At 53.2% G+C, this 12,310-nt stretch overlaps 2 protein-coding genes across 9 annotated transcripts in view; one reads left to right on the top strand and one right to left on the bottom strand.

The window, feature by feature from the left end:
* Positions 1-12,310, bottom strand: part of ARSG (arylsulfatase G) — a 147,242-nt gene that overhangs the window by 30,253 nt on the left and 104,679 nt on the right. For 2 of the 8 annotated variants that reach the window (XR_012896915.1, XM_075903981.1), the window contains one exon: positions 8,802-10,392. The exons of the other annotated variants lie outside the window; for them this stretch is intronic. The gene's annotated coding sequence lies outside the window, so the exon portion shown is untranslated. Of the gene's footprint in view, positions 1-8,801; positions 10,393-12,310 lie in introns of those variants that run through there. 8 annotated transcript variants of the gene reach the window in all.
* The window catches only part of WIPI1 (WD repeat domain, phosphoinositide interacting 1), a 44,860-nt gene that overhangs the window by 23,493 nt on the left and 9,057 nt on the right, over positions 1-12,310 (top strand). The window contains exons 5-11 of the mRNA XM_075903985.1: positions 2,446-2,543; positions 3,814-3,906; positions 4,241-4,311; positions 6,158-6,265; positions 7,981-8,145; positions 8,701-8,808; positions 10,461-10,582. Coding sequence (XP_075760100.1) covers positions 2,446-2,543; positions 3,814-3,906; positions 4,241-4,311; positions 6,158-6,265; positions 7,981-8,145; positions 8,701-8,808; positions 10,461-10,582 — 765 coding nt within the window. The remainder of the gene's footprint in view (positions 1-2,445; positions 2,544-3,813; positions 3,907-4,240; positions 4,312-6,157; positions 6,266-7,980; positions 8,146-8,700; positions 8,809-10,460; positions 10,583-12,310) is intronic.

Below are 12,310 nucleotides of genomic sequence, written 5' to 3'. Positions count from 1 at the left end.
GCCTCAGTTTCCCCCGCCCAGCTCCCCAGTAACTGCTTGGAGGCTCTCCTGTCTCGACTAACTCTCCTTCCTGGGTGCTGGTTTATTGAACTCCGATGAAACTGAACCTTGCTCTTAAGTCCAATTAGTCTCCCCCTGACTCCTGCCGCCTCTTTGTGCTCTGGGCAGCCCCCCGCCTGCTCAGTGACGCTAAACCCTGAGCTGATCCCCGGAATCAGACAGCCGGAGGTAGCATGGGGCTAGCCCTCTCTGCCCCCATCCTGAGCAGCACCCAGAGTCTGGGCCCACGTCTGCTTCGCTGGGTAGCTCGAATCCGCCGAGATGAGACTATGCTGCCCCGGAGGAGGGGACATCAGACCAGTTTTTCTTCTGCTGCAGCAGTGGTGCTGCTCTTTGTCCCAGGCCTGGCTTCCTGGCTGGGTCTTCTAGCCAGGCTAATAGCAGGGTGCAACTGACTCCTAGCCTGGCTTCTTCAGCTTGAAGACTCTCTAGCTTAGTGGCTCCCAGCCTTTTCGAGCATACAGACCCCTTTTCAATCTATTACAATTTTACATCCCCACCCCAAACAAGGTAGCTGTGCTGGCAGCCTGCACATCCTTCAGCCCCCGCTGCTTCCCGAGCCGTGGGAAGCAATGTGGGTTGAAGGACGTGCTGGCTACGAGAGGCTCCATACGTTTATGATAATTTCTGTGTTAAACTTTCCACATGCCCCCGCCCCCACAGTACCGTCACGGACCACCAGTTGGGAACCACTGCCCTAGATCCGAAGTCCTCTCCAGGCTGGTAAGAAACAGTCTCCCGCTGTTGCCTTTAACCGGTAATGACTGAGAGCAAAGGCCTTCCTTTTGAGGGAACTCGCTCCTTGTCTCCTTGGCCTTTTATCAGCACTTTAGCCTCTGGAACACACAGTTAACCTCTGGAACTCCTTGCCAGAGGATGTGGTAAAGGCTAGGACTTGAACAGGGTTCAAAAAAGAGCTAGATTGATTCATGGAGGTTAGGTCCATCAATGGCTATTAGCCAGGATGGGTAGGAATGGTGTCCCTCGCCTCTGTTTGTCTGGAAATGAGTGACAGGAGAGGGATTACCTGCTGTGTTCCTTCCCTCTGGGACACCTGGCACTGGCCAGTCGGCAGACAGAACAGTGGGTTTGATGGACCATTGGTCTGACCCAGTCTGGCCGTTCTTATGTTCATTTAGTTTTAAAAAAAACTCTGGTTTAAAAAATCCTTCCCCCGTGACACAATCCCACTGTTTGGGCTTTATCAGCTGCCTTGTGTGTTACACTGGACAGCAGCGGAACTGTGTTTATCTGGCTGCTGCTCACCTCAGCGTGAGGCAGAGCAGGGCTGGCAATGTCTCAATACCCTGGATTGCTAACGGGAGAGCTCACGTTACTGGATGCTGCTCTAGTTCCAGGGCTTTTGTTCCGTTCTAAACAATGATCTGAAACAATAGCTGCTGCTAATGCTGTCTGGCTGTTGGGCCTTTCCCACGGCAGTATCCTGGCATGACCGGCCCCGTGAAGCGTGCAGGGAGGGGAAGTGCACTTCCTGTTTGGGGAGCTGCACGCACAAGCTGCTTGGATCACAACTAGCCTTGAACGCTGCAGCCTCCCCTACGTGCGGCGCTTTCCTAGGAGCGCTCCGTGAGGTTTGACGCTTGCTCAGAAATGCAGGTTCTTATGGGGCCAGCTGTCCCCTGCATTCTAGCAGCAGCCACAGCAGCTGGGGGGAAGGGTATCTGTGGCCCATCAGGGGTCTGTGTGCGGCCCATGAGACATTGGGTTTCCTGGTGCCCATGTGCAGAGTTGCCAGATTCTGCTGGGTTTCATCCGCGTCGTTATTTTCCTACCGATATTACTCAAGTGACACACCCGCCAAGCAAGGGCCCGTGACGCAAGGTGGGTGCTGGTTGCTTGCAACAGTGGCTGTGAGAACCAGGCGCTCCCACTGCATCCAATCACAGCGCTGCTACACCCTGCGAATTCTAGGTCCGCCAGCGCAGTGAGCAAAACTGCCCTATCCCGGGAACCCATCCTGGAGACGACCATCTCATGGCCCACTGAGACGACGGAGGGCCACTTGTGCGGTGAGGAGCTTGGCTCCGTGGTGAGGGGGGACCCATAAGAGCCCTTTGAAATGTTGCGGGTGATTGGAGACAATCAGTTACCAGGCTGGTAATTCAGATGAAGGGGGAGAAAGAAGCCTCTTTAAAAGGGCTATCGAGGAAAAAGCGAGCCCTACCCGCACATGCCAGTAGGTGCCACCAGAGTCCAGGAATTTCCTAGTGATTTCCAGCCCACAGTGCGTGGCTGGACGCTCCTCCGGTGAAGCAATGCAGCTGGAACTCCAGGGTTTCAGTCATGGGCTGCACCCGTTTTGTTTTTATGGCATGTGCTCACTCTCTACCTGACCACGTTTTTCTTTGCCTCGTGCCGTGCTAGGTTTATGTGCACTTTCTATCAACCATTCCAACTCCTACGTGGCGTACCCTGGCAGCTCGACTATTGGGGAGATCATGCTGTACGACGGAAATAATTTGGTAGGTGTGCTAACCATGCAGATACTGACACGGATGGAAAATAATGTGCGTAAAAGCTTCAGAAATGCCCGGCAGAGCTTTTCGAACGAAAGAGAAAAGCCCATCCGCATAACCATGCTGCACAGAAATCGACCACTAATATTGGGGGCATCTTCCACCCCTCCTTGTCCAGACACAGCACGTGGTTCAACTAATTATCTGGCATGGGGCTCAGAGTGAAAGTACTGAATTTAAGATCAGTGTGTTTATGGTCTAGTTCTTTGGCAAGGAGAGCAGCCTTCATGCCCTGCGTCCTCAGCAACTGGGGAGAAATGTGTGGTCGTTATAGGGCGAAGGGAGCTGCAAGGCAGAGAGAGAAAAGCCAGCAAGTCACATCAACTGCTTTGGAGAGGCATATAGTGAAAATGATTAGCAAATCCTCAGTCCTCCCTTGCCAGGGTTTCCCGGGGATAAAGTCCCAGGAATCGGTAAAGTTCGGTAAATTAAAAGCTTCGCAGAGCGTGAACTGTCCCCAGAGTTCAGTTCTGCCTGTGCCCAGGCAGGTGCCAAACATCAAGGCTATGTCTACACTCGCGGCTTCTTGCACAAGAATCTGCAGAGCATCCTCATTGCCCGCCTGCTCTTGCGCAAGTAAGTTTACAGTGCAACGTGGTAAGAGGGGGCTCCTTGTGCAAGAGCTATGCTCTTTTTTTGACAGGTGTAAGCCCCTCTTGCGCAAGAGGGCAGTGTGGACGCTCAGCAGAGATTTCTTGTGCAAGAAAGCCCTATGGCTAAAATGGCCATCAGAGCTTTCTTGCGCAAGAAAGTGTCCACGCTGCCATGGATGCTCTTGCGCAAAAGCACAGCTCGCACATGGCAGTGTGGACATTTTCTTGCGCAAGAAGCCGCGAGTGTAGACATAGCCCAAGGGAGCAAGGTAGAAGGGCAGTCACATCTTCTCAGCCTGGTGTGAAGCTAGGCTGGGCACCCACAGCTGCCAGAGGAGTTGTAAGTCCTGGGCACGGTGGCTGTGGTAGGTGGGTAGGAGGAGAGCTGGGGTGGGTGGAAGGAAGCATAGAAACTGTCCTGAACGTAGAAGTAGGCTCAAAAGACAGTGTAATTGCTTGGGACCTAGTATTTCCACATTCCAAAGTACGGGATGGATGGAGGGTAGAACGCAGCTGCTTGAGGGCCCAAAGACATATGGAATGAGCCGCCGGAAAGCAGGTGTGTGTGGGAGAGGAGGGGGTTTGCACTTTGGTTGATCCTCCTGTTACCTTTTTACCAACAGAGAACAGTCTGCACCATTCCTGCCCACGACGGGCCTCTGGCTGCCCTAACCTTCAACTCCACCGGCTCGAAGTTAGCAAGTGCGTCGGAAAAAGTGAGCGAGAACCCCGCTGTGACTAGCGTCTCCTTAATGCCTGTGTGTTCGTGGGGTTGCAGGTTTGCTGAGGATCCACAGAGCCAGCCAGTGGTTGGGTTAGCTTGTTTTATGGGAAGTGGAACCTTTCTGTTTCATGCCAGTGAAGCCTCCAGTATTGATTGAGAAGAAGAGGAAAGCTGGGGTGAGGGAGACCATTGAAAGAAACACAGTTGGGATTTGCACCAGATGGGAGGGTGGGAATGTCATTTGCATGTTCTGGGAAAGCATCAGAAAAGGGGCATGTTTCTGCTCGCCCCGCTTGCTGCATGACCTTTATCCTGCATTTTTACAGGGCACTGTTATCCGTGTGTTTTCCATACCTGATGGGCAAAAACTCTATGAATTCAGAAGAGGAATGAAGAGGTCAGTTCACTCCTTAAAATGGTTGACAAGTATGTCCTGGAATCAAGTAACAGCCCGTTCAATACATTCTCACTGCAGGCATTCTTGACCATGTAAGACCATAGCTGCTTCGACATATGTTACTGTCCTTCTATAAGAATGTGATAGCTGTGTATGGCCCCCGCCTTTTTTTGTCTCTGGTAAGCTAAGTGGTACAGTTCAGTCTCTTGCAAAACTGGGTGATTCCAGAGAATTGCAGGCATACTGGATACACTGACTCTTTCTTTTTTGCATAATCTCCCCTCGAAAGGAAAGGTTATTGAATTTCCATTTAATGTAATGAAGTCACAATAGTTATATCGTTAAAGTGAGAATCAGGTCTCTGTATATCTGGGTCAAGTGGGTATTACCGTTTACCTGTTCTGATCTGGTTGGGTTTTATGCCCACATTGTCCAGGCATAAATGACTGTGCCCAGGTCTACACTACAGTTAGGTCGACAAACTGCCTTACCTCGACCTAACTTTGTGTTTACCCTAAAATGTAGCTCCCACCGTTGTAACTGGCCCACTGCACTGACTAAGGCCAGATCTACACTGGTGGAGAAAATCGATGCAAATATGCGACTCCAGAGAGGAGAATTGCGTAGTTGGAGTCGACGTCCCTTGCACTGATTTCCTGGGGCGGCCCTGCAGTGGGAGGTCGATGGGAAAAACTCTCCTGTCAGCTTCCCTTACTCCTCACAACTATGAGGAGTCCTGGGGTCAACGGGGGCGCCCTCTGTGTTTGATTTAGCAGGACCTTACTAGACCCACTAAATCGAACACTGGACGATCCTTCTCCAGAACGTCTATCTTCCTGCAAGTGTAGAAGTGGCATGAGGGCAGGGCCTCTGTGTGTGTGTGTGGGCTCCTGTGGAGGGGAAGGGGCGGTGTGAGGGCGGGGCCCCTGTGTGCGTGGGGGAGAAGGGGTGGCGTGTGGGGGGGGCCTGTGGAGGGGAAGGGGCGGCATGAGGGCAGGGCCATGGTTTGGGCACTGGTAACCCCCACACACACACTTTTAGGGAGCTTCTGCCACTCCTGTCCTAGTATGAGGGCCGGGGCCATGTCTCCCTCCTAGGGTTGTATTTAGCCTGACCAGGAAAAAACATGGTCAAACGATGCTGCCAGGGCTTAGTTGGGCAAAACGTCTCACCAGCTTTCCAGTCTCTGGGTCAGAGCTGAGCATGCGGCCCATCAGGGTTCTGTGTGTGCAGCCATGACCAGGGTCCCCTGCAAGCTGAGCTCATGAGTGAGAGTCGGTGCTGCCCAGCTGATTAGCAGAGGGCCCACAGCATGTGCTTCTATTGGTGGTGCACATCCATACATGCCTTGGTGCACATAATAAAATTTATTCCAACACGAATGGGAAAAAATTAGCGGGAACATTTGTCCCCGAGACACTTTGTTTGTTGTTTCCCACCCAGAGGGTTGCCAGATTCCACTGCTTTCTGTCCACGTAGTTTTTTCCCGACTGGTTTTAAAGAAGAGGCACGCACGTAAAGCCAGGTCCTGTGCTGCGAGGTGCATGTTGATTGCTCAAGCATTGATTGTGAGAGCCGGGTGCCCCCTCTGCACCCGATCCCAGTGCTGCTGCGGATCCATCAGTGCATGCTGCAAATTCTAGGTCCGCCAGCGCAGTGAAGAAAAACTGCCCTGTCCTGGGAGACCGTCTTGGCTACGACAATATCCCGGCCCACTGTGACACTCTTGTGTCTCGCTCATGAGCCTTGGTTGCCTGTCGCGCTCTGGGTCCTCTTGAGTCTGGATTTCTAGATGGCCCGGTGTGGCTGCTGCGGAGTGACGCGCCCCTTCTTTTCTCTGCCCCAGGTACGTGAACATTAGCTCGCTGGTGTTCAGCATGGACTCGCAGTTCCTGTGTGCCTCAAGCAACACTGAGACCGTGCACATCTTTAAACTGGAACACACCACAGACAGGTGAGTGGCTCTAAGCCAGGCCCACTGGCCAGGGAGGAGGAGGGAGAAAAGAGGGCAGGTGTCTCTAAGTTAAAAAGGGATGCTGGGTTCCTGGCCCCTGTTGCTGCTACTGTGCAGTGGTAGTGCCTGGGGCCCCTTAAATTGCCATGGGAATGTGGGCGGGCGGGACCCAGCATTGAGGGCTGGATGCCCCAGACCTGCCCCTTCCAGGTGTGTAAGCAGCCCCCCCACCTTGCCCAGTGGCCTGCAGATGTTGTCGGCCCCTCAGCTCTGAGTTCCGCCATTTCCCCCCCGTCTCGACAAGGGGAGTTGCCACACAACCATTAGCATGCGGCTTAGTCCATGCCTTCCCTTCAGTGAGACTGGTCAGACTAACCCTTCAGCTCAGTATCCCAGGGGACTGGCTGCTAGGAAGCGCTCTCCCCACTCTTGGCTGGAAAGCATGTCAGGCTAACCTCTCCCTGCCAGTGTCTGGCCAGCTCCCAGCAAGGGTCCCCCTCCGCCGGATGCCGCTGACGTCCGAGTTGCTATAGCAAAGCCAAGCAGTGTTGCCACGGAGCCGCCGTGTGCGTGCGGCTGGAGGCAGGGGGAAGAGACGTGCTGCAGGCAGCACAGCCCTGAACTGGCCATGAGGTCTCAGCAGTTTGCCTGCTGGATGCGTTTCCACCCCCTGTGGTCACATCATGTTAGAACTTGCTGGCCCTGCTGCTCGCTGAGTCAGCCCCAGCAAGGGGAGGGTTTCAGTCTGACTAGCAGAACCCGGCTGTTCCCTGCAGAGCAGATCCAGCAGCGGGCCTTCAGGGTGTGTATGGGGCTTGCAAACGGGGCCTTTCCGCTGGAGTCTGCAGACAGTCCCCTAGCAGCCGTACCAACCGGAGGACAGCTCCCCTGTCATGCTGGGGGCCTTCCGCAGGCGGCTGCAAGGGCAGAGTTCTGTGGCTCAGATTGTGGTCTCGCTCCCCAGCAAGAGAGCCGTCCTTGGAGCCGCATTCCCCCACGCGGCTCAGATGTGAGGTGCAGTTTTCAATCCAGCTGTGGAGGGGGGGAGTGACTTATTGGACCAAGCACTGCTCTGGGACCCAGGAACCCTGGAGCTCTGTTCTTTGCACTGCTGCTGGCCTGCTGGGCGACCTTGGCTAGTCGCTTTGCCTCTCCGTGCGTCAGTTTTGCCTGATGCTGATCTGTGCGCTGCACTGTACTTACAGGCCCTTTGTTCTAAAGGCCTCCTGTCCGAGTGAGCCTTGCGAAGTGCTAAACATGCAGGGAAAGTAACTTATTGGGGTTTCTGGCCAGGCAAGAAAAGGGTTAATTTTTAATCATGGTCCTCCCTGAGGCGAAGGTGGGGAAGTAGATTTTGTGTCTGGCCGAGGCCATTTGAATTAGTTGGGCAAGCCTACGTTCAAGCAGGTTGCGTGTTTCTGGCCGTATCTAGCACGACAATCCTGCAAGTCACTCTCAGCAGTTCGCAAGCGGGGGAAGGCTTGCAGAAGTTACCAGCACGGCATTTTTTTCTCCGTGCAAGCAAATCATTTGTATTAGGTAACGGGGGTGTTGCAAAGCCTGTGAGTCAGCTTGCACAGTCCAGCAAAAGGCAGATCCGTGTGCCGCTGTTCTGATGAGCATGCACGTTCTAACTAGCCATGGTCTCTGTTTTGTTGATGCTAGATATAGTAGCCACTGCACTTCGCCCCACTGACTGGTTTTGTTACCCTCAGCCGGCCAGAAGAGCCTCCCACCTGGAGTGGTTACATGGGGAAGATGTTCATGGCTGCTACCAACTACCTTCCTGCTCAGGTATCGGACATGATGAACCAGGACCGGGCCTTTGCCACCGTGCGCTTGAACGTATCTGGACAAAGGAACATCTGCACGCTCTCCACGTACGTAAGAGCAGCTGCATTCCTCACCCCCTCTGCCGGCAGAGAGCGCTACAGACGCAACCGGACAATTTCCTCATGTGACACATTAGCAATCAGCTGGGCAGGCAGAAAAGGGTGGTGTAATAGTTTGCTGAAGGCGCATTTACTGCATGTAGGGTACCTCCTACACAGTCCTTCAGGGGATGTGGCTAGGTACAGACTTGGTCCCCTGCAAAGCCCTTCCGTAACTCTGGGTCCTCGTGTAGGTCTTGTTGACTCACCAGTCTGCACTGGTTGAGTTACACCAGTGCAAACCCATGGGGTCCCTTTAAAGCTGTGTCGACATGACTAGTAACTGGGTTTGGATGGGTTAGGGCACGCCCCAGGCTTGGCCTCCCCTGCAACCTGCTCTGGTGCAGTGTATGCACCGCCCATCATGGGGTAAATAGGGCCGGGGGGTGTGCGAGGTAGGAACATCAGGCAGACACGTGGAAGGGATGGGCTGTAATTTCATGCGCTGCATCCCTACCATGGTGCCCTACTGGCTCCAAGATCCATGGCTTCGTTTCTGAATAGGATTCAGAAGCTGCCACGACTGTTAGTTACCACGTCCGACGGACACCTGTACATCTACAACCTAGACCCGCAAGATGGAGGAGAGTGCGTCTTAATTAAGAAACACAGGTAAGCGCCTCCCAGGGGCGCCAACCCCATGGCCTGGCTAGGGAATGGCCTTCTAAAGGGAAACTTGCCTCCTAGAGTAAAACGAGACACCAGGGTTTAAAGCGACTTGTAGTTTTGGGTCCTCAACGTGAGGCTCTTGGAAGGAGCCTGATTTCCAGAGGGCAAACACTAGGCACTTCCTCCCCCGCATGGTGTCTCCAGCTGAGCACCCTGCTGTCCAGGCATCACAATCACTCACGGCTTTGCCGGATTCTCAGCCTGTTTTGGGCAGGGGGATGTTTGCAATCACCTCCTCGCAGAGGTTTGTTCATCTCCAAAATGCGGAGACCCTGACCTACCGCCAAGGCCAGGGCACATCCACTGAGGTCAGGTCCTCTGCGCTGACCAGGCAGGAGTAGTGCCCCTCTGACTGGGGAGGGGTGATAAGGCAGGGCAGTTCTGGGAACTCTCCTGCCCACCCACAGACGTCAGGCCGAGTGCAGTCTTCTCCTGTGCTGCTGTTTTCATTTGTACGTAGTAGGGATGTTAAAGTGCATTTAAGTAATGGCGTAACCGCTGAAAACGTCAGCACTTACTCGCAGGGCGGCAGGGAGCTCCTCAGGAGCCAATGTGCATGGGGCAGAGCTGTTAAATATTGGTTAATTGACTAGTTAATTAACCTCATGAATGCTTATCGGTTACTCAAATATTCTATAGTCCCCAGGGGTGGGGCTGGCAGCCAGTGCACTTCAGCCCCATTCCCGAGGATCCTCCTGCAATTCTATGCTGCTGCCTCTGATGCAGAGGCAGCAGTGCAGGGTAGCAGCAGCCCCTGTCCAGGGGAGGATCTGAGCTCCTGGACCCAGCCTGAGCTGAAACAGAGCCAGGCTACCTGCCCGCCTGGCTCCTAATACACTTGAAATGCAGAGTCGCAGCAGGGGTAGTTCCTGGACCCAGCACGAGCTGGAACTGAGCCAGACTGCTGGCCAGCCTGCTAAAAAATTTACTGGCAAGGGGGTAGGTGCGTGTGGTCTATAGCATTAACTGATCGCTTTTGCTTCTCAGTTAATTGGTTAATGGACTACACTATTACATCCGTCTCGTAGGGAGCTGGCTTTTAAGCCACCTCGCTGTGTGTACTGGGAGTCTGCATGTAAGTGTGCAGGTTAACGGAGGAGTGCAGGCTCACGGGTTAATGGTGTACACAGTTACACTTTCACATCCCTAGTACATATATCTGAAATGAATAACCCCAGAGGGTTACGTGACTGGATAATGAAAAGCCTTCGGGGAGGGGTGGAAGAGAATACGTGTCTGTATCTGCCTAAGCATTGTCCGTTAAGCCCACCAAACTCATACACACAAAAGCTGGCTGCTCAGCATACTCCAGTGTGCCCAGCTAATTCAGACATCCGTGACACAGGCCGAGCCATGTACCTTGTGCATAGCACAGGTCTCAGATGGGCCATTTCAGGTTCACGTTTGGTTACCTGGGTTTTACAGGCTCCTCCTGGTTTTGCAGCAGGGTTGGCATCTCGCGGAACCTTTGGATGAGTCAAGTGAGTTTAAAGCTGATTATCCATCCCTGGTGCTTTGTTAGAGGTGCTGCAGGTGAGAGGAACAGAGAGGATCAATGCTAACTCCTATTCCTTCCCTTGCTTCAACCCGATTAGCCTGCTTGACTCGGGAAAGCCAGACGAGAACCAAGAAAACGACCTCCGGCCTCCCTTCCCTCAGTCTTACGCCGCCACCGTAGCCAGACAGAGTTCGACGCCTTCCTCTTCAACCAGGCCAGGTGAGCGTGAGCTGGGCTTGCAAGGGCTCACAGAACGGAGCCGCGGAGAGGCCTCCCTGACCCGGCCCTTCCCACGACACGGCCCATTGGAATGACTTGGGATGATTTGTTCTGCTTCCCATCACCCCAGTTCCTGCCATCAAGTCCAGGGATAATCCTTATGCTCAGGTAGCATCCCTTGGGGGCTCCCAGGCCCTCCTCCACGGATCCGGCTGCAGGGTGGAATTTCACTGCAACCGAGTCCATTGCAGGTTCCATCGTGTTGACCTTCCTTCCCCGCGCCCCGTGTTTCATGACGATCGCCGATTCTCAAATGCCAGTGCTCACGGGCGCGTTTGCTCTTGTGCGCTGAGCACAGGAGAGGGCATCGGGAACACCTACGTTTTGAATTTCCTCTCCAGTATTGACGCTCTCTATAACAGGGGTGGGCAATAACTTTCACAGGGGTTCACTTAACGAACTTTGGCGCATGCTTATGGGCCAACTCCACCCCCAGAAGGGGCGGGGCCTGAGGTGGAAGGAGGCGGGACTTGGGGACTAGCCTTTTCCCCACAGTTGTCTGGAGCCAGGGGCTTTGAATTAAAAACACAGCAAAGGGCTCGCAGCTCCTGGACCTGCCACTGCCTTGTTGCCTGGCAGCTGCCTGGGGTTGCTGCAGCTATTTAAACAGCTCCCAGCCCTTGCTGGGGTAATGTTGAGACCATGAGCCATTTAAATAAGATCCTGCTGCCTGAGCTACCACATGGAAATTCGGTGGCATGGGCAGCAGGCTATAAATGGAAAGTGGCCAGATGCAGTCCGTGAGCCAGAGCCAGGCCGCATCTTGCCCAGCCCTGCCCTATATAGCCTTGAGCTAGCCATGTAACCACTTTGTGTCAGATGATGCCACCTGTAAAATAAATCCGTGTTGTGAAGCTGAACAATAAGACTGTGGAGCCACACAGGGCATGTCCAAGAGCTCCGCATATAAATGTTCAGTATGTTTCAAGTGAACAGCGTGAGCACGAAACCCTGGGGCAGCACGGAGGTCTGTCAATCCATGTCTTCCCCCACCCTTCTCTGAACTAAACACCACACCCTTTACTGGACTCTTTCTGATCAGAACTTTGCATATTTCTGGTGTTTCAACCTGGCTCACAGCCCATTTCCTGGACCTTGGACCTGCACAGTGTGTCCAGGAACAGTGAAGAGTTTACAGCCATATAAAGCCGCCACTCGGCATGTAACTCATTTGAAGAGTCTGGTCATTGGATTTTTCAGGAATGAGACAAACTAATTACAGTCAGTTCACCACCGCAAAAAAAAAAAAGTTGTTTTCCTACTTCACAGGGGGATGAATGGGCTATAATACTTAACGTTCTATCATCAAAGCGATACAGGGCTTTGACAGTAGGAAGCACTAGCTAAATGCTAAGCATGATTAATAATGATGAAAATTACTCTGCAGCTCCCCTGAGAACAGTAGTAACTTTATCGTCACTTGCACTGAAGTTTGTTACTGATAACAGTTGTCAGATCTGTGTCCAACCATTGAAACTGCGGTTGTGCACAAAAAGCCAGATCTCCTGTGGTACCGCCTCAGGATTGTTACAGGTTCATTGAACCTACAACTGTGCCTTCTCCTACAGAAACTAGCAAATGATGCCTTTCAGTGGGTGACTGCCTTGTTAAGACACTCTGGTCGTCAAGACTTGCATATGTTCTAGTCCATGTTCTAGGAATCTGGGC

Source organism: Pelodiscus sinensis, chromosome 20, assembly GCF_049634645.1.
Source record: "Pelodiscus sinensis isolate JC-2024 chromosome 20, ASM4963464v1, whole genome shotgun sequence".
Classification (NCBI taxonomy): domain Eukaryota; kingdom Metazoa; phylum Chordata; order Testudines; family Trionychidae; genus Pelodiscus; species Pelodiscus sinensis.
The sequence above is the reverse complement of the archived record's forward strand: the minus strand, read 5'-3'. Positions and strand labels throughout refer to the sequence as shown.